The 21,339-nt window shown below is 40.1% G+C and overlaps 1 protein-coding gene across 1 annotated transcript in view; it reads right to left on the bottom strand.

Annotated features, from left to right (window-relative positions):
* Positions 1-21,339, bottom strand: part of cdh13 (cadherin 13, H-cadherin (heart)) — a 337,156-nt gene that overhangs the window by 237,680 nt on the left and 78,137 nt on the right. The window contains exon 2 of the mRNA XM_054775680.1: positions 3,527-3,647. Coding sequence (XP_054631655.1) covers positions 3,527-3,647 — 121 coding nt within the window. The remainder of the gene's footprint in view (positions 1-3,526; positions 3,648-21,339) is intronic.

Below are 21,339 nucleotides of genomic sequence, written 5' to 3'. Positions count from 1 at the left end.
TTATTTTTTTGTTTATTTCAAAAAAGAACTAAGTAATGAGTAACTGTTCATCAGTGGGAATGTTGCTCCCGGTGGTGAAGATGGCATTTGACGTTTAACGCCCCTGCACAACTTGAAGCTCCATTGTTCCATTGAAAGAAAAAGCAGCCCAGATCATGATGGCGCCCCCTCCACTTTGTCGTGCTTCCTTGTCATGCCAGTAACGTTAAATTGTGTTCTCATCAGAGAATAAAACTTTCTTCTACCTTTCTTCTACCTTCTACCTGTGCTATGTTGGTGCTCCTGTGCAAATTCCAAACGGGCATTTTTGTGGTGTTGAAGGAGACGAAGCCTTTGAAAAAGTTTTTTTTTTTCTTCTTAAAACCCTTTTCTTGCAGATGCCGTCTAACAAACCTAATTTGGGCCGAGGATGGTCGCGTGTTTTGACGGACAGCCAATCAGAAACGGTGTGCTGCGAGAGGCCTTGCTGATGCAGCTCACAAAAGCTTTTTTGCCTTTGCCATCAAGAGATCCTGACAGTGTGAATACCTGACAGAAAACGACATTGAATCCAAATTTTTGCAAAGTTTTGATGATTTCATGAATGCCTCCTAGTCGTGACCCGTTCTGGGAGTGGCTGGGAGAGAGCATTACTAATGTTGTTATTGTTGTCCAGTAAGGGGTAATCTGATTAATTACTATTAGTATTACTGTTACCGACAGTGGCATGTTATTATGCACTAATATATGAACGATCGGGCTGTCGCTTCACTTGCTGTTGATCAGTAGTCTGGATTGTTCAGGTTTCGTAGAAGATGTTTCGCCTCTTATCCAAGCTATATCAGTTCATGCTCATGACAAGATAGGACAGCTCTTGTCCTCAGAAAACAAGAAAGGAGACGCCACACATTAGGTAGACCTGCGCAGTCTGAGAGCTAATATAACAGCTGTATCAAAAATTCTAGTCCTATCTAGTCATGACCATGAACCTGAGTGGTTCAGAATATTATAGAAGAATCTTTTTTCTTCCTCTTAAGATTCATTGTTCTTCATCACTCAGCTGTGCTTCAATGCCCACTGGGCCCTTTGTGTGCTACCACATTCAAATGTATCAACAAACAACTCTATTGTGGCTCCATGTGCAAATATGAGTCGATTTACCAATACAGTGTAGCCGCTAGGGCATGCCGTGTGAATCGTGTGAGGGTGCGTGTGCAGTTCCGTGTTTACAGCGCATACGTGTGCTAGCGTTTGCACATGCGTGGTTCTGTCCCCAACCTGTGAGCACAGGGACCACCCGCAGTGGGCGGTGTTTCTGTTGACAGAAACATATTCCAGGTAATGGAACCACTCTGTTGTCCCACAGCAGAGCACTAAAGCAGAACTGAGTTCTGTCTCCTACTACATGCTCCGCTGAGCCTCCAGATGACAAAATGCTTCACTGAGTGACCAAAATCAAACAAAATAAAGTTCTTTAAAAAAAAAAAAAAAGATTGGAGGTGGAAGTATGTCTCTTTGCTGTGTAGGTAGGAAATATTTCCTTCAGGAAAAAACAACTGCTTGTAAAAGCCAGAGGCCATTCAGGATGCAGAAGACAAGATATGGCATAAAAGCAGTAAACATCCAGTTTTACTCCATGTTTTTCCTCCTGTGCATTAAGATGGAGTCGATTATGCTGAAGCAGGTAATGATATTCCGCAAGAGTCGCATACTAATGGAGCAGGAAACATACACAAGAGGTGGCTCAATAAAGGAGGCAAATGCAAACATGTTCCCCAAATTGCTTTACCAAAGTATCAACATGATCCAGGCTAAAATTAGAACTGGTTTTACAGAAAGAAAAATTAATAATAATAATAATAATAATAATAATAATAATAATAATAATAATAATATGTTCCTAAGACCTCCAGTAGCTGGAAGCACTTTGTGGAGAGACATGGGGCGCTTCACAAGCCCCTAGAGAAGAGCTCTTGAGCAAGTGAGGACGTGTACACATAAACATATCGCACGGTGGTCTAGTGGTTAGCATGTGGGCCACACCGTCACAGTCAGGAGATCGGGAAGACCTGGGTTCGAATCTCGGTTGGGCATTTCTGTGTGGAGTTTGCATGCTTTCCCTGCGTGTGTGTGGGTTTTCTCCGGGTACTCCGGTACTCCCACATTCCAAAAACATGCATGTTGGGTTAACTGGAGACTCTAAATTGTCCATAGGTATGAATGTGAGTGTGAATGGTTGTTTGTCTATATGTGCCCTATGATATAGTCCAGGGTGGACCCCGCCTGTCGCCTGAAGTCAGCTGGGATAGGCTCCAGCATACCCACACGACCCTAATGAGGAGAAGCAGCATAGAAAATGGATGGATGGGCATTAAGCCTTTTTACTACTACAACTACTTTTATACAGTATCCCTCTTTTGTTGCTGTTAATTGGTTACAAACCCGATCCGTGATCAGAGAATTTCCATGAAGTATGATTCATTATTTATAAATTTAATATTTTCATCGTTAGAGCATAGAAAACCTGTTTAACACCTTCTAAATACTGTTTTCAACATTAGGCATATTAGAGCCCTCTAGACATAAAATAACACTCCTATAGTCACCTTTACAATCATATTAGTGAACTGTAGACATAATAACATAATTATTATAGTAGAATAGACATAAACCAGACTTGTGCTTGTGTGTTGCTATAAATGTGTTCCCTAGGGGGGAGAAGTGAGTAGCGGACAGGAAGTGATGCCAGGGGTTCGGAGGTAAGCTTCAGCTTGCCGGTGGTTATGGCTCCATCAGTTAACCGTGTTTTTTATTCGGGATTACTGCTCCTCCTGAGATAAGAACATAAGATAAACATACACTAGTTGACTGGCCACTGTCTCACACTCCGGTTGCAATCGATTCAATACAGTGAGAATGCAATGACCCGGATGAATGAGAATATTCACAGGCATACATCATCACCCCTCATATCACTTCATTTTCAATTTCACACAATATTGCTCAGTCAGAAATAATTGCTATGAAAATGATATGTTTGCAGCTGCAGCCTGTAACCCCACAGGCTCCCTGAGTTGAACTACAAACGCTATCATTTGTTATCACCCTCCTTAGAATTGCTCTCTAAATGGGTAATCGTTGTTAAATTGCCGTTTGTACATTACAAGAACAGTACAAATTTCTCTAATCTGTAGTTTGCAGAGTATGGGTGGTCCTGGGGTTACGAATAAGTTCCGTTCCTAGGCTACTAGACAGTCTAAGTCGAGTTTAAGTGTAAGTCGGAACTTATACTTAAGTCACACAATGTACACAGAACACATGTATAAAACAGAGTCATACAAAGGTTTGTTGATCGAGCGAGTCTCGGGTTTACAGACCAAAATTAAGTTTTAAATTCATTTACGGGAGTGTGTTTGTAACCTTTAAATGTCGTAACACAGACCATCGAAAACAGAGGACCACCTGTCCTGGACTTCAAGAAGTGAGCAGACAAACCTCAGTCTGACTGGGGAATTAAGCTTGTTTGTTGTGTTCATCTTACACTGACCTTGTAGGAGTGGCAGGCCTTTCTGGAAAGTTCTCCTATATGCCACCTGGTATTGTTTGACCTGGAAGCCGGGCACACAGCCCTCGTGGTGTCCTTCCTGTTGGCAACCCACATTGGCAGCCTACAAGTAAAAGGAAGTCAAAAGTTATAAAAATATACATTTTATGTTATTAACTCAACTTTAGATGGCTTATTATAGACAAAGTTTTACTGAAGTTTGGCAAGGGACTGGGCTAATGTGCAGACTGATCAAATGAAAAAAAATATAAACACAAATAAAACAAAGAAGAGAACTCAATTTCAATATATCCTTTAAAGATTTTTTTCTAATGACCACAGAGTTAGAAACACGCCCTGTCGGTCTCTAAGGAATTACTATCAAAGAGGTTCTGTCTATGCTAATAGGCTGGGCCTCACTGTGTACTTTTGTAAGTGGATTGGAGGGATGTCAGTGCACTCTCCTGAGGGTTGTCTCGCTGTTGGCAGCACTTCCTGCTGCTGCAGCATGAGAAGCTTCACTGTAACTTAAGCTTTCTGAAAGACAGCGCGAGATATCTGAATTAATTATATGGAGCCTTCTGATAAGAGAGTCCCACATTGTGAGCTGCACTCATGTTATTCGTGGATGTGGGTCAAAAGATGCATGACCTTGAGCTATTTAAATATACCTTTTGGCATCTTTGTACAATTCAAAGTGCCTTTTTATATGCTGCCAAACCTGACAGCTATGCTGCAGACACTTGAATAATTAAAAACTATCTGCGCTGTACAAGTTCTACTGCTAAGGTGTCTAAAGAGAAGAACTGGATACAATGAAGTCTGTTGTTTGGTCAACAGATGGTTGCATGTGTTCAGGTGCGATGATGTCGCTATCGCCATACCTCCTTAACGTCAATGAAACAAGCCAAATCAGGTTTTACTTTTCCAAACTGTGCCAAGGTGAGCTGAACTGAACCACACCGTATGGTGGGAATACTGATGTTAAATCAAAAAGTGCAAAAGACAGCAGTGAGCCGGTATTGGGGTCTCCGATCAATTTTTCTTATAACTGACCCGAGGAATCGCGGTTATTGAAAATTGTATCATTAATTGATCATCCCTACCATCAAATAGAATTGTCTTTTATGTGCTTCACCCAGTATGCCTAGTTTTAGCATGTATTCACTCATTAGCATTTCCTATGGTCAACACGGTGTCACAACTGATACGGGGGGAAAAAGGCCTCCAGAGGTGCTACCCCCAAAGAACTGAAAGGGTACTAACATCAATTGTAACTTTATCTAAACACGGATGTGTGTGGCAGACAATGATCTCAGTTAAAACCTTGCATTACATTTCTGCTGCTACGCACGTTGGCATGGCGGTTAGCATGCCTGGCTCGCTTGCGTGGTTTTTCTCCGAGTCTAATTTGAGCCTATACATTGTGTGAAAAGATGCGAATGTGAGTGAACGGTAGTTGAGTGACGTTCAAATACGTCTGTTTGCCTTAGGTATGAATAACATCATTAAGCCCAGCTTACGGAACATCGATTGGCTGTATGCTTAAGTATGAGCAATGAACGAAAAAGTCTGAAATACATCTATCAACATCCAGTTTGCGTCCTATAAAATCTCCAAGTCAATCTCCATCGCCTCATCACAGTCGGAACTCCTGGACGGTCCACATTGCCCGTTTTTAAATAATATTTGGTTTACTACTGTCTTGGAATACTGGTATTTTGCAATACTATCACACTTAGAGGTCCTGTGCAAAGAACTTGCTGAGTCCAATAAGCAACTTACTGCCTGATTCTGCCCAAGTAACCGAGAAAACGGCAAAATAATGTCAGACTAACATGAAAACCGCCACTCGCTATCCAAAGATAGCTATCTGAAATAGCTATCTGAATTGAACATATCAAAGGTTTGGAACGGTTGCCGTCTGTCATGGTCTCGATACGTCTGTAAACCAACTGAAAAAGTCCAAAAAATGTACGCCTTTGTTTTTCAGATAGAATCGTGCCTTATAGAAGAACGACATTACATCATCTGTGCGATTTGTTACATACCATTTAATGTTTAATTAAAGGGTTTATACTAAATACACCATATTGACTAGGGTTTGTTGACCCTTAAATGAGATGGCATGTTGCCAACCACTACCCCCCACCCCCCACCTCAGCTTGACAGACGTACGATACATCGTGCGAGTTCCAATAATTTCATGCAAGCTGTCTGGAAGTGTGTCTATGGGGTAAACAAGCCCTGGCAGATGTTCACCAATGGAGGTCATTACATGTTATGTCCCTGCAATGTAATCACTGCACCCAGGCAACCAGGTGTTTTCCTTCAGGTGTCACAATTGTAATTCATTTTTGTGGCAAGGCTTCCTGAGCAGCTGGAATAAGATACATGTCAAAAGAGATACAAGTCGGCATAGCAAAGGGACATTTTTGCACTTGTGGACAGAGAGATGCCATACCGTACTGTACACACGTGCACACTTGTGGATGGTCTATTGCAAATCAGCACACACACACACTCACTGCACAGAAGAAATCATGATACATCATTTATATGGGAAATATATCCAGACTTAGATACTCACAGTGGGACAGACAAAAGGGATAATGGACTTGTTTTTAGCAAAGAAAAGGATATGACAGTGGACATTATTTCCCCCCTGGAGGCCATTTTTTAGAAACTTGAAGGTTGTACAATCCAAATGTAGCAGAATGAATTGCTCATTTATCTCCATCAGTCTCCTGCTCTAACCTCACCTTTTCCGCAAATAATAAATCATAAAATATAGTCCTTGTCAGGGTTGTCTTTCAGCGTGCGTTTGTGTTGCCAAATTATCAGTGGAGACGGATTACTGTGCTCAAATCACTTTCAAGGTGAATAAGTCATGAGCGTGTGTGCACAAGGCTCAGCTCTGCGTTCAAGACTTTATCGAGCACCGAATTTAACTTTGTAATAACTGCTGCTGTTTACTGTAACACAGTATTATGCCTGTCAACGCTTGCATTAGAAAATAAAGAAAATATTCCTGGGAAAATAACACAAACTTGATGTTCCAAAAGACAATACAGTATAATACCGTTGTTTTTGTTTTTCCCACGCAAGTTAAAATACAGAAAAAATATGGAAAATGATTAAAACAGCAGGGTACTGGGCAAAAAGAGTAAAGTATCGTGAAAATGGGAGAGTTGACAGGTATGCACGGCATGTCTATTAAACAGCTCATATGTAGTCATTTTTAATCAATTATAAAATTATATTATACTTGTGTGATGCGATTGAATGTTACTGTGTAGCACGAGGGTGACACTAAAAGGAAAATAATACTGTATATTATGAGTAAAAAAAAAAACAACTTTGCACACATTTAGTGATATGCACTCCTGATCCAAATTTTAAGACCAGTTGAAAAACATGTTGCACTGTTGGATCTTTAGGAGATTGTAAGTATAGTCTTAAAATGTACAAAGAAGAAATGGGAGTAGGCAAAAGACTTTTGAGTAAGGATTTTTTTTATTGCAAACAACCACTGAACTGAAATGGGCTGATCAAAAGCTTAAGACCATAGCTAAAAAAAACGCAAAACCCACCTAAAATAGATATTAAATGTTCAAAAAAAGGACTCATTAATGAGTAGCTAAGCCATTCTTGTTAATCACCTCAAAAATTGGTTTGGGCATGCTTGACGTGAATGCTCCAGGTGGTGATTGTTTCACGGAGGACATACACTGTCTGGAACTGATGTTCATTTTTGTAAACTTCCCTTCTAATCTATTCCCAAATGTTTTCAATCGGATTTAGAATCAGGGGAACACGCGGGATTGTGAACTGCAGCGTTGTCCTGTTGAAAAAGCCAGTCATTGCCACACCAAAGAGAGCCTTCAGTCATGAGAAATGCCCCCTGCAACATCTCCACATAGTCGGCTACTGTTTGACGCCCCTGCACAATTGTTCCATTGAAGGAAAAAGCAGCCCAGATCATGATGACGCCCCGTCTACTGTGCCGTGTGGAAACCTCAGGTGTGATCTCCTTGTCATGCTAGTAACATCGGAAGCCATCAGGACCATCAAAGTTAATCATTTTTCTCCCGTGAATACAACATTCATCCATATTTCAATGTCCACGTTTTGGTTTGAAGACAATCAATTTTAGTGCATTTCAGTTTTACTATCTTGTCTGTGTTTTACTAATGTGCTCTGCAAAAGACAATATTCCAGTACACAGCACCACTACGAGCGCTTACTTTGGTGCCGCCGGATGGCAACCACAAGACCTCGGCACACAAGACCAATATTTGTCCAACAGGCATAATTATCATGTAATGAGAAGACAACAATTAAACCTAGTTAAGTAAATAAACAAGCTTTAGCAGCATGTGGTGAACAAACTGTCATAAAACCCAGTGGAGCACATTGCAAACAGACCAGTAATCACAGTAATCTGTTCAAACAGATTTTTATTGTCATATCATCGCCACTTTAATTAATCAATGATGAAAGCTTTAGCATTTGCACAACTGTTTGTTGGAGTGTCATGAGTCATAAATGTTGGTACATTGATTTATGATATATCCTATCAGCAACAGCTATCCTTCACTTCCGGGAAACTACATTTTTGTGTTAATATATTATTAGTTGTGTTTGCTTTCTTTCTATTTTAGGCTGTACTTTCTAATGACTTCCCTTTACGTGATCTGCTTGTTCTCGCTGAAGATGTCATAGCAAACCTATGGGAAAGATTTCTCAAACGTAACCAGACCAGCTTTAATATTGAGCCATTTTCACGGGGGATAAATAAAAACTTCTCCCTATTGACAACTGTGCAGGTCTTTGGGTTTATGTTCACTCTCTAAGTGCACCCAATGGTCGATGAAATGGTCAATACTCAAGGATCTATAAAGTCTACTTCACCTTGGGCACTTGAAGCTTTACTCTTTCTAAACTTTAGAAAAAATTTTTTTTTTTTTTTGGTGAGGGCAAAATAAGGAAAACAAATCTTGCCAACTCTGAACTTAATAAAATGAATGATGAGTACAAAAAAAAACAAATCGCATGAAGTCAACTGACGTTGGTCGTGTGAGTCGATGGGTCAGCTCATCATCATCAGCTCAGTATGACCTCGAATTCAGTTTGTGTGATAAGATGCACTCAGAGCAATCAAGCCAATGACTGAAGAGAGTACGTAGTAAATGTTACTGGTAGAAATCCTATCTCAACAATCCTCTGACATAAACGACTGTGCACAAATCTCAGGCCACCATTATACGTGCTGTCGTAGGGATACTGTCAAACTTTGTTTTTAGAAACACCTCTGCTTTTGTATAATTCAGTTTTCGACAAAAATACTAGCCAAAATTTTGAATGAATCGAATTGGAGTGGTGAGCATCGCGCTTTCATTGTGGAAACGTTTATCAAAACAAACGAATCTGTAACTGCAACACAACGAGCGTTCCGTTTGCACTTCAATCTTGGTAGACATGATCCCGTACCAGCTCCAAACACCATCTTGTTATGGCTTACCAACTTCACAGCTGCTGGATCTGCATTGACTGTGTGGACAATAATGGATCCAATTTGACTGATTGAATTTTTAAAACATAATGAAACAGAATGGCATTATATGTACTTTTCCAAAATAAAAGCACATTATTGTTTCTTTACTTTATTTGCCTTTTATTTAACCTACAAATGTATCAGATCATTTTGCCTGACCCTGTATATGTTGAAGAATTTGATTCAAGCATACATATCCAGAAATAGAAATCCAAATTAGAAATTCATAATGTATTTGTGGCATGCTGTGAAATAGTTGTCTCCCTGTTTATTTATTTTGGTATAGCAAATGACTGTTACCACTGTGGTTCATATTTATGTTGTGCAAGTTCAGTTCAGCAGGTGGTGCACTATTACTGCATTACAAATGAGATTAGGGAACCGTGGCCAAACCAGTGAAGAGTAGATGTGATAAAGCCGACAAAAAGTGTCACTTTATTATCATGAAGTGCCTTACAAAGTGCCTTACAAAATAGTACAACGTCTCATAGTTTTGGTTTTAGCAGAGTGTGTATGCGCTCCCACGACGTGCATGCAGAAGTCGGCGTGCATGCAAATACCGGACGGAAGGTAGAGATGTACTACAGGAGTCAATCAAATATTATAATGAAGGTATGACGGGGGTCCATTCCCCTTCCGGGTGGTGCAATTGTAATTTACAAACCTCCACCAAGGTTGAATTTGTTCATAAATTGTAGGAAAAAAGTTAGTTTTTCCATCTGTTATTTAGTTATCAGGCTACTTCCTGGTCCATGGGACACACATCTGCTTCAACAGTTCACATACTGCAGTTATTGATTTACATGATGCATAACTTTTGTTGTGTTTAAACATGTTTGCTTTTCACTTGTGTAAACAGGACATCAGCATTTCATCCATTTTCTACGACGCTTGTCTCATTTGTGTCGCAAGGGAGCTGGAGCCTAACCCTGTTGACTTTGGGCGGGATGTACAATATCATTTTCCATTCGTACTGTCTTCAACAGTGCATTGTCTTCAAAAATGTGATAATGACAAAGCAAACCCGCCAGCATGGCTGATTGCAACAGCTGTATATCGCTACAACGTTTTATTTATAAGTGTGCCTCTCTGCATGCATGCACAGTTTGCCAGCAGCCCAGCCAGGCAACCGGCCAACACGCTGGCATTTCATCCTGCCACCACCTCTCCTTCTCTACTCAACTCGCTTTCCTCCTCAATCTCACTTCACCTCTGCTACATTGAGGTAAATGTCAGCGCACATGCCTCAGCACAGGCCTGCTATGCACCCACAAGCCAAGATGCAGAAAGAGAGAGAGCGTGAGAGTGCGAATTGATCAGGCTGGGCCTCTGACACGTGCAGCTGGCAGGTCAGCCAGGCGTGGAGCACCTGAGTCATGAAACCATCTGGTTCCTGGCATGGGCTAGCGAACCTTGACTGCACCTGCTGGGCCTGTAAAACAACACTGTAGCAATAAATACACAACCACACCTTTGGAAGGAGGCAGCAGCGTGTGGGGGGAAGAAGCATCAGTGCTGCTAATGGACAGTAGCAGTAGTCACTTGGCGAATAATACGCCCAGTAATAAAAAGGAAATGCAGAGCAATAAAAAGTTATGGCTTACATTTGCAGGAAAAATAAGTGAGGAATAGTTGTGAGCTACTGTACATATTTATCTTTCAGTTGAGCCAATGAATGTAGAAATTGATACATATCCGCATAATTAGTCCTCTCTGTCAGGCTTGCAAAATGTGTCTTTTTTTCTTTTTTGTCAGCAGCATATTTGCTACTTCGCATATACAATGTAAACTGTTGTGGCGGCACTTCCACCAATGTCATCCAAAAGTGAAAATAGTGCATTTTTTATTTGCTTCATTAACATACTCAGGCTTGGACTTTTATGCAGAAATTCAATTGTTTTGATAAAAACAATGGCTGTTAACCATGTAGTGGATAGAAGACCCCAACGGCGTACTGTCCTGAAGGAATTCCCGATGCTCCTCATGGGGAGCATTCAAATGTAAGTGTGACAGCATTATTCTTGCTAATCAGACAATAAAATACAGAGAAATGTCATACACGGAGGCGCTTAGCTGGATTCACAAGTCAAATGCAAGATATTTTTATGTTCTGCTGAATGAATGAAAGAAGGAATTTCTGTAATGTGTGTATGCAACTGGCCGCGCCTCCACTTACAGAGACAAAGAGACTGTATGACTGACAAAAGGGCTCACTCTGTTGATGCCGTTGTTCTATGGAAAAAAGCATGCATGGCAATATATTGAACCCGGCAAAATGATCAAGTTCATTTTCATTTATTGTGTGATTAAATAATGAATTTATTGTCATCCCAGGCAAGTGAATTATTCTCTTCTTTACCTTTTCCCTTAATGAGCAACTTGCATCAACATAAAAAAAATGCCAAAGGAGTCACTGCCTCACCAGCCATGACAATCACCACACGTCACTGTGCAGCAGGTAAGGTTGGGTACCGTTTACATGTTGTCTGATACTGATAGCAGAAGGGCAAGATGGAGTGTGTGTACAGCTCGTGAAAGTGGGCCTCACGATCCTTCTGACTTTTTGGGGTTGAAGTACGAGTTGTCAGAAAAGTTAACACGAGTATAACTGGCTTGTGGCGGCCAAGCGTTCATACCGAAGTTGATTTTCGAACCTTCGATCTTCCTCTCATTGTGAAGAAGAATTCACCAAGCGTTGGATTGTTCACCTGTGTGGGTTTACACCAGTGTGAGACCGGTTACTTTTACCCAACTGATGACGCAGTAGTAATTTATTGGCATGTGCCAAATCGGTATTTGGTACCCAAAGCGTTAATTAAACAATGGAAAACAATACCTTTTTATTTGTATGTTTGTATGCCAGTTGAACAAAATAGTAAGTTAAATACTTCGATAATATAAACAAAATGAGAATTTTGTAATAAATTCACCAATATCAAATAAAATGGATGCAATGCAATTGTGTGCGACGTGTGCACAAATATCACGCAATTTTACAGGACTGTAAGTGTATACTTTATGCACAGTTGGAGCAGAAATGAACAATGGATACACAATTGTGGCTAGCTTTACAAAGGTGTTTATTAGTTAATCCTACATGTAAGAGACGTGTATTCATTGAGCAAAATGAAGAAGACCTAGTTGTGTTGTACGTTGATGTTCAGAATTCCGTGTTTCCATGAATGAATCTCACCGTTATTGGTGGATAATGAGAAAGTGTTGGGTTACTGGTGTTACTAGACCTATTTTTTGCCTCATTTCAGTGCGATTTTAATTAACAGTAACTATTAATTTAACACCGACATGTGATACCGTTTGCTACTTGGTTTTTCAGTCCAGCACAGGTGTCATTATGGTACCAAGTTTTGGTACACATCCCTATCAGGTAGCCAGAAGAAAAAAAAAAGTAACCCTCTCAGTTCAATCTATGAGAAGAGTACTGGTACAAAGTGTAATCTTTTTATGTTGAATTCAGGGAAAACTGCATGCATAAAATGTTCCAGTCAATTTCTATTAAGAGATCTGAGACTCTCGGCAGAGTTAACAGCCAGAAGTCTTCCCCGACACATAAAAAATGCTACCTCTAACAGAGCAGGGCCTCACAGGTAATTGGCCCGCTGATTAATTCAAAGCACCTGAAAAGCTTCCTGGCGCAGGCGGACACCTAATGTGGAGTCGTCTCATACCACTCCAAAACGGATTTTACTTAGAAACTTTTACTGTTCCAGGCTACTGAAGCAGGCAGCTTCCATTGGCATGCAAATTCATCATCCCTGAGGGGGTTGTAAAGTTGCGTGCTAAGTGAGCCGCTCTAACCCTGACAGTATCATCTCCTCAGCGTCAGGCTGCTCAAATCCCTTTCCTAGTTGACAAGCTTGTCAATATTTCTACCTTGTGCGCACACACCTCATTTCACCGCACACGAGCGGGCATGGGTGTGAAGTGAAGGCTTGAAAAACAACAAGAGCATCAGCTGCAGGCACCAGCTGCTATCCAGCAGAATTCATTTGAATGCGCTTAAACCTCCTCCCTGTCAAGGCTCGCCATGTCAGTCTGAGCACTTTCAGCTTTGTATCGATGACATGTTTACTCACCTTGAAAGAGGCTATTTGTCACGAGGCGTCACAAGGCAAACTTGATGAAAAACGCTTTTTACTGTATATATATATATATATATATATATATATATATTATTACAAGAGCGACTTCCTCGCCTTTGTTTGGATGCATTGTGACTAAACAAAAAGAGAATCTCGCTCTTTTGCAAATGAGGCTTTCAGCCGTGACAGTGACAGATAGAAACCTGATGCGCCATGGAATCAAGTCCCGAGGTCTAAAAAGAGTCCCGCTGACAGGGAGGTGGAAGCTTGTTTGTTGTGAATAGAGGCCAATTGTAGAAAGTGGACGCTATCGGAGGTTTCTTTCAAAGGCTGCAAACTGTGATACAATTCAAGTTTAGACACGTTTCCCCACAATACTCACACTAAAACAATCTTATCAGAGGATGGACCCAGCTGCTTACCCATTGAGGTGAACGAGAGATGAGACAGAATACCCATCAAGTCTATATACTTACACTTGCTCGGGTATTTTGTAATATGAAGGTTAAAGCATTGATAATGTGTAGCAATACATAGCTTATGAACTGATGAAAGAAACAGACACAGCAGTAAAAACTGACCCAAAAATTGTATAAGCCATAAATAAATGCAACATCTTATCTACGACACCTATCCTACTTGTTTCAGGGACTTTTAAAATTATATCGCATTCCAGCGGGGCACAATATGAAGTGTCTTTTAATCAAATCTGCAAATCTGCATTCTTCTCCTCTTCTCTTCTGCAAAAATGCTCGGATTCCACAGCCTGTTCAAGCCAACCACGCCTACTCTGCTGCGGGTTGGCTCTCGAGCTGTTAGACACGGCCCCCCTCCCTCAAAACAGTGACATTCTAATGCACTGTTAGCAAACAGTAAAGAAGGTATTTTGTAGATCTTGGGGAAATCTCAAGAAATTCTCGGGCCCAAGCCTTTATGAGATTTGGCAGCGGCATAACAATTAAATCACGGATAACTTAAAAACACTCCAACCTCATGATATGGCACTTCCGCATCGTGAAGAACAAGAGTACAACAATTTCAACATATACATAATCTGAAATGCTGCAAATGCAGGATAGGGCTTCTTCTTATCGACAAAGAAAAAGAGCCGATCAATGGTTATTTCCAGAACTGTTATACAGGAAAAGGTGTTGTGATGATATGTAGTATTTTATACTGGTCACTAGGTGTCAGTAATGTTTCATGTTTAATGTAAGAAACACAAGCACCAGACATGATCAACGGAACCCCAGGATTTTATCGCAATTATCTCACAAAATAATAATCACTAAAAAAAGGCTGCTGTTGCGCCAAGCGAAAATTCAACTCTGAACCCCCGATGTCACTTCCTGTCATCTCCCGATCACCACAACATATTTACAGCAACACAAACAAGCACAAGTATTATTTATGGCTTATTTTCTCTTATCATGTCCACTGTATTGGGTAATACAAGTTTAAAGGTGACTGTATGGGTGTTATTTCATGTCTAGAGGGCTCGAATAACGTTAAAAACTATGTTTAGAAGGCTGTAAACAGGTTTTCTGTGCGCTAACTACAAGGGCTGTCCGATAATATCGGTCCATCAATTTTATCGGCCCGATATTGGCATAAAGATGTAGTATCGGTTGATATCGATATCCACTTTTTCCCTATAATGAACACTGATAATAAAAAAAATTGCTGTATATATATGCCTATGGGCTCCCGTACTTTCCGTCATCAAGGCATCCAGCGGCGCCAATACGTGAATAACACATTCTGTGTTATTCCTCGCAGTAGGAACTGAGCTTCGATATGTGGAAACCACGGGCGTTGGTGTGCCGCAGATAGCACCGACGTGAGCGAACTCGTTAGACTGAAGCGGCGCCGGCACAGTCTCGTTGTCTCTGTTGTCAGTCGACATTTTTACCTTCTCCATTTTTACGTCAAGGGTCACCAAATGTGGAGATGTGACTCCCAACAAGACAGGAGTCAAGGTGGTGGCACCAATCAATTTACTCCCCACTCAACTCAACATCAAGCAACAATTCTTTAGCAATAGCTAAGTGGCTAGAAGTACGTACGCTTGATGGATGGATGGATGGATGGATGGATAGAATCTTCATTAATAATCAAGACAAATGTCTAAAATGTGTAAAAATATCGGAACTTGAGAGTTGGACAATATCGGTTATCGGCAGAAAATTAATATCGGACATCCCTACTAACTCCGAACACATTCCATTTATAAATAAGAAATCCTACTTCACGGAATTTCATCCATCACGATCTGATTTGGAACCAATTAACTGCGACAAACGAGGGATTGCTGTACTTGACCTTGCTGTTCATTGGTCAAAGCTGAGAAGAACATGGAGGCCCAGACACCATTGAAAGCCATTCTTACATTTCCACACGTCCTCATTCAGACAAGAACATACAGTACGTCCGTTTAAAAGTTCCAAAACATTAAAACAACATATCATGATGGATGTGGCAAGCTAGACGTATTCTTCCGGTGCTGAAGCTTTTCAATAACAGCTGTTTGTAGTATGTTTTTATAAAATACTTTACAGTAAAACATTTGTATTGCTCCTGGGAGGGCGGGAAGTCACACACCGTTTAAATGCTTGTTTTCACACTTGTCAATACTAGCAATTTAATGTTACATTTCAAAGCATGTGTCATCTAAACGGTACCAAATATATCAGCCTCTCCTCATCACCATGACAATGATAATTAATGAGGCAAGAAACAACACGGTCGTGCCATTAAGAGAAATCCCACATGGATGTTTTGGACCCAACGTGGTATGCAAATGATCATGCCTCATTATGTCCTGTTATCTGTCGATTTGGTGTGACTCGGTTGATCTTACTTGTGCTCTCACTCTATTTAATTGTTGTTTCTGCGTCTGTTAAAATACCTCAATTGCTTCTTCCAGCGTCGTAAACATACACAATCATCCCTGACTCCTCCACTGAAGTCAAAGTCATGGTTAACCATGGTTAACAAGACTCAACAAAGCATGTAAAACTCTTTATGGCATGTTCTCCAAAACTGCAGAGAGCTTTACAAAGATTTTCTATGGTGAAATGGAGGGTCCGTGATTGTAATGGTTGTAATTGTTACTTTACTGCGGTATAGTGATGATAAAATGAATCTTGGACAACATTTGGTCTTTTCTTGATATTGATATGAAAACATTTAGTTGAGTGGCTGTGATATGAAGTGTAATTGCATCCTGAAAAATGACTTGCAGTGGAAGTCATTGCACAATTTCTGCCACACAGATAATATTGACAAAGTACAGGAACTTTGGAAATCGAATAATGATCATCACATTTCGGCCCTGTTCACACAGAAATGTTCCGGAGATTTTTTTTTTGGCAGGTTGTACAAAACTTGCATCCATATCATGCCGGATTAGAAAATAGTTGTCATACATAAGCCACAGCTACGTGTGGCGCTGTGGACAAACACACGGGTGGAACCATGTAACACAACAAACCATAGAAGAAGAAACACATAAGTCCGTCGTATTCTGCTTTTCAAGGCTCTTTTAGACTTCCGAGAAGTGGAATTACTTCTGCGAGTCATTACGGAGCATAAGAAAACTAAATATGAGGAGAATGTGGGTGAGTTATGTTATGATATTATGTTGGCTTATCGTTACAGCTCACTTCTGGTCACGTGACAGCAACTACAAGCCAGTGTTTTCAGATTTTCCCACTCAGGAATTTTTTTTCAATCACCAAGAACGCCTTTCCCGTGTGGATCAGAGGCTAAAACGATAAAATACTTTGCCGTTTTGACCTGAAAACGTTTCTGTGTGGTTAGCCCCTTTGTGTCCACCGCCATCGCGTGCGCTAATTAGCATGGGAAGCGCCTTCTGCTTTGCCTCTAAGACACACCAGCTGCACAGCAAGAAGCTAGGCTATAGTTATGGAACCAAATTGAATAAAATGTTAAGGTAATTATGTATTTATATCTAAAAAATCATGTGGTGTCCAAATCATCACGATTGTAATCACTGACTTGAATGAAGGTTCCATGAACTTGAACATTGTACAGTTATCTTTTTACATGCAAAAAATAGGCAAGGTTTGAGTGCATTTTGACTCCCTTGTAAGGTTTTTAGTTGCGTGTCACATAGAAAAAAAATGTGAACTGAATTTTGCCCATAAGAGAACTTGTCCATTAGAATGACCACTGTAATTTGACAACATCCATTTAAAAACATTTCCAAGACACACTGCAGGAATTAGATTCTTTTGATGGATTGTCAGAATATCTCATTTCAGGGGTTATAGGGAAGAACGTTTTCAAATTTAGCTGTAAATCCAATCTTATTTGATCCTAACAAAAGTGCACTATAAATTGGGAATTGTATTCCTGGCTGCCTCCCATCTGGGGGATCACATTCCGCATTGACGCAGAATTGGACAGATTATTCTGAAGCATGCATTGCTGTCTGGCTCCACTGCCCTTGAAAGACATAAAACCATACGAGTAAATATGTTATGCGGGGTCTCATATTGTTTTGTTTGCTTTTACTGCTGAATGATTCCAGCCTCTCTTCTGTGAGAAAATACAGACAGATGACTCATGAAGTACACGGGGGCTGTCCCATTAAGAAAATGGTATTAGTGCTAAAACAACGCACCAGCGTCAATAATGCAAAAAAACATTGTAATTCCATATGACTTACAACCAACGTTTTACAGAAAATAATGATAAATAATTATTTTTCTTTTTTTTTCAGGTTTTTTCTATGATTTTTTTTAATGTTCATCAATCAAATAAGGCTGTCTTTTCTGGAAAAGTAGGCTGCAGAAAAAATGATGAGGATAAAGTCCAAATCTTATGGCAATAAAGTCATACGAAAGTTTCAATAGTTAGAACATTTAAAAGAAAAAAACAGCAGAAATGGCAAAACTGCTGTAATTTCAGACTAAAGTCAAAATATTAAAAGAAAAAAGTTGTATTCTAACAAGAAAAAAAGGTGCAGTTTCACGAGAATAAATTTGTAAAATTACCGTATGAGGAAAAATTATTTTTACTCGCATAGAGTTGAAATATTATTATTATTTTTATTATTTTGAAGTTGAAATATTGTGAGAAACAAACAAAACAAAATAAAGTTGTATTTTTTGGAAAATTAGGTTGAGGAGCAAGTTTTTATAGTATGGGAATAAATCCATAACATTACGAGAAGAGCATTTACAAAGGTTAATTAAGAAGAAAGTTAAAATAGTGTTCCCTCGTTTATTGCGGGGAATGGGTAGCGTTTTTGTATCCTTGTTAAAACACATTGCTCCTGTCATATTTTCCTCACACGGTTAGCCTCTTCTGTTTCTTCTATTGTTTACGGTATTGGTGGTTAGCAAGCAGCTCACACGATTAGCTAGTTTGGTAGCCATGACCACAACAAGAGACGGCGCAAAGGAGGTTGATTGACAATGGTCTACAGCCAATCACAACGCAGAAGGCATTTTCTTGCCTTTCTCAGCCAAAAGAAGCAATGGTTGACTTTGGTCAGGAAGGGCATATGAGCCTTGACCTCAACCCCAGAAAATACCTTCTCTCAAGTGCAACACCAGTGACTACCCAGAAACTACCCAAGTTCTTGTAACTCTAACGAGTAGGTGGCAGAAAGCTTTTGATATAATGTGCAAATAATAAGTACAGTAATCCCTCGTTTATCATGGTTAATTGCTTCCAGACTCTAACGTTATAAGTGAATTTCCCTGATGTAGGATTCCTAATTTATGAATTAAATATTTTCGTAGTTAGTGTGTTGAAAACCTGTTTACACCCTTTACGTTTTTTTTTATATTATTAGAGCCATCTAGATATGAAATAACACTCCTATAGCCACGTTTTCACTAGTATCACCCACTATAGTAGAAAATAATTTGTTGTGTTGCAATACATTTGTTCTGGACGACAGGAAGGGGGTTCAGAGATGACTTTAAGGTTGGTGTGGGTGACATCCGCAACAGTAGCTCGTGTTTTTTTATTAGGGGTTATTGTGCCTATTGTGAGATAACTCAAACCTGCAAAAAAAGCCTGTTCCGGCAATCAAGTCTGTTGCTTATGTGTCTCACTGAACATTACAGTAACATTACTGACACCTAGTGGCCAGTGTAGAATACTACATATCATCAAAACTTTGAATGCATCTTCTGAATGTCTTATATTATATTTTAGCTCATTTTGCCTTTTTTTATGGGTAATATGAGCAAAAATCTGTTTTAAAAAATTGCTTAAATATGAATCTCTTTTGACTAATAATAGGCTGTATTCAACCATGCAAGAGCATGATTTATTAATTAGCTCATTCAATACCAAAGACATATTTATACGTTTTTTATAAACCCGAACGCCTGATCCCAAAGATGTTTCCATACATCTTATATATTTTTTTTTTTTTGCGTGAGAAGCAAATAGAGGTGACGCCGCAACTGCACACTAATAGATGTCACTTTTAGAGCCGTTTTAAGCCATAAAAACGGCCACAAGATGGCAGAAATGCATTTGATGGATCATTTGCATGTAAAAACACACTCGACAGCAAGGAGGAAGTGGAAGCACATGGAGGAGTGTAGCGTGCAGAAGGTTACGCATTGTAGGGAGATTTTAACGCATGCACATGCACACACACCAGCGCGCAGACATGCACAAACATGCACACACACAGTTTAGTTCCAAATGTGAAAATTGTAAGTAGTTAATGGTGTTTTTTTTGTAAATAAATTGTTATTTTGATGTAAACCAACCCTTTTTTGTGTTCTTTATGTTGTGGTATAGTTGTTTACATATTTGAGCTGTCACAAAAGCAAAACATTTGTGTCAAAGTGAAAGTTAAGCTTGAAATGTAAATTTTCTCAAAAAGCTGGTTTTCTCCCTTTTTTAGTCAGGAACTGATATTTTCCTAAAACGTACCTATGTTCTACTGCTGATTATTAAAGAACAGAAAAAGGTAGAAACAAACTTGTTACTTCTGATGAAAGACGGGAGTCTAATCTTTCTTTTGGTAGGTTCCATGTTTATATACCATAGAACACAATATTCTGTGGGCCTTGAAGAATCTGTCAAAATCGTCTAAAATGGCCGGTACTGAAGGGGTTGTCTTTTGAAAATAGCTGGTATTGAATGAATTAATATACTTTTGAAAGAGTGAAGCCGCAAAATTCAAATCCCGATGTGGCGAAGGGCGACTGTATTGCATTACACGAGAGACAGAAATCGAATGTGTTGTGGCTTTTTGCATATTACTGCAGTACATCATGTGCATTATTGTGTCATGTGAAAGGCAACTTGAGGTGAAAAGTTTCTTTTTCTGTCTACAACCATTCTTCCTTCTTTTAAATCACAAGCACTAAAGAGGCCAGCTGAATGGCTTCAGATTTTTTTGGACTTGGTTGTGACTCAGAGGGGATTGTGTACCTGAAGTATAGAACATTCCGCTATATTCTGGGCTTGTTAGGTCTGCTAGGTCTGTCCGGGGCCTTCTCCCGGATGGGCATGCCAGGAACACCTCACCAGAGAGGCGTCCGGGAGGCATCCCGACTAGATGCCCGAGCCACCTCAACTGGCTCCTCTCGATGTGAAGGAGCAGCGGCTCTACTCTGAGCTCCTTGCCCTATCTCTTAGGGTGAGTCCAGCTGAGTCCAGCTGTTGAAGAGACGTGTCAGCCATGTCAGTCCCTCAACATCCAAAGCCTTGAGGAATTCAGGGCGAAACTCGTCCAACCACAGAGCTCTGCCACTGGGGAGCGTTTTGACTAACCCAGGTACCTCAGCCACGGTGATGGAACTGTCCGCATTTGTGTCCTCAGACTCTGCTTCCTCTATGGAAGGTATGTCAGTGGGATTGAGAAGGGCCTCAAAATATTCCTTCCATTCTCCGACTACTGTATATCCTCAGTCCAGGTCAGCAGGCCCCTTGTTATTAGCCTGCACAGGATAAAAGGTGCGGACGGTTGTAAAAAGAGCCTTCGTAGAATTTGTGTTTGAACATTTTGGTAGGTTTATTTGAAACCTGGATAGGCTTCAGGATACACACATTAGACAAGCATCAGCCGTCTGCAAATATCAGGCACTTTTGTGATCCACAATAAAGTCCAAAGCACCAAACTTAGTTATCAACCCAGTTTGCATTTCATCAACTAT

Source organism: Dunckerocampus dactyliophorus, chromosome 5, assembly GCF_027744805.1.
Source record: "Dunckerocampus dactyliophorus isolate RoL2022-P2 chromosome 5, RoL_Ddac_1.1, whole genome shotgun sequence".
NCBI lineage: Eukaryota > Metazoa > Chordata > Actinopteri > Syngnathiformes > Syngnathidae > Dunckerocampus > Dunckerocampus dactyliophorus.
The sequence above is the reverse complement of the archived record's forward strand: the minus strand, read 5'-3'. Positions and strand labels throughout refer to the sequence as shown.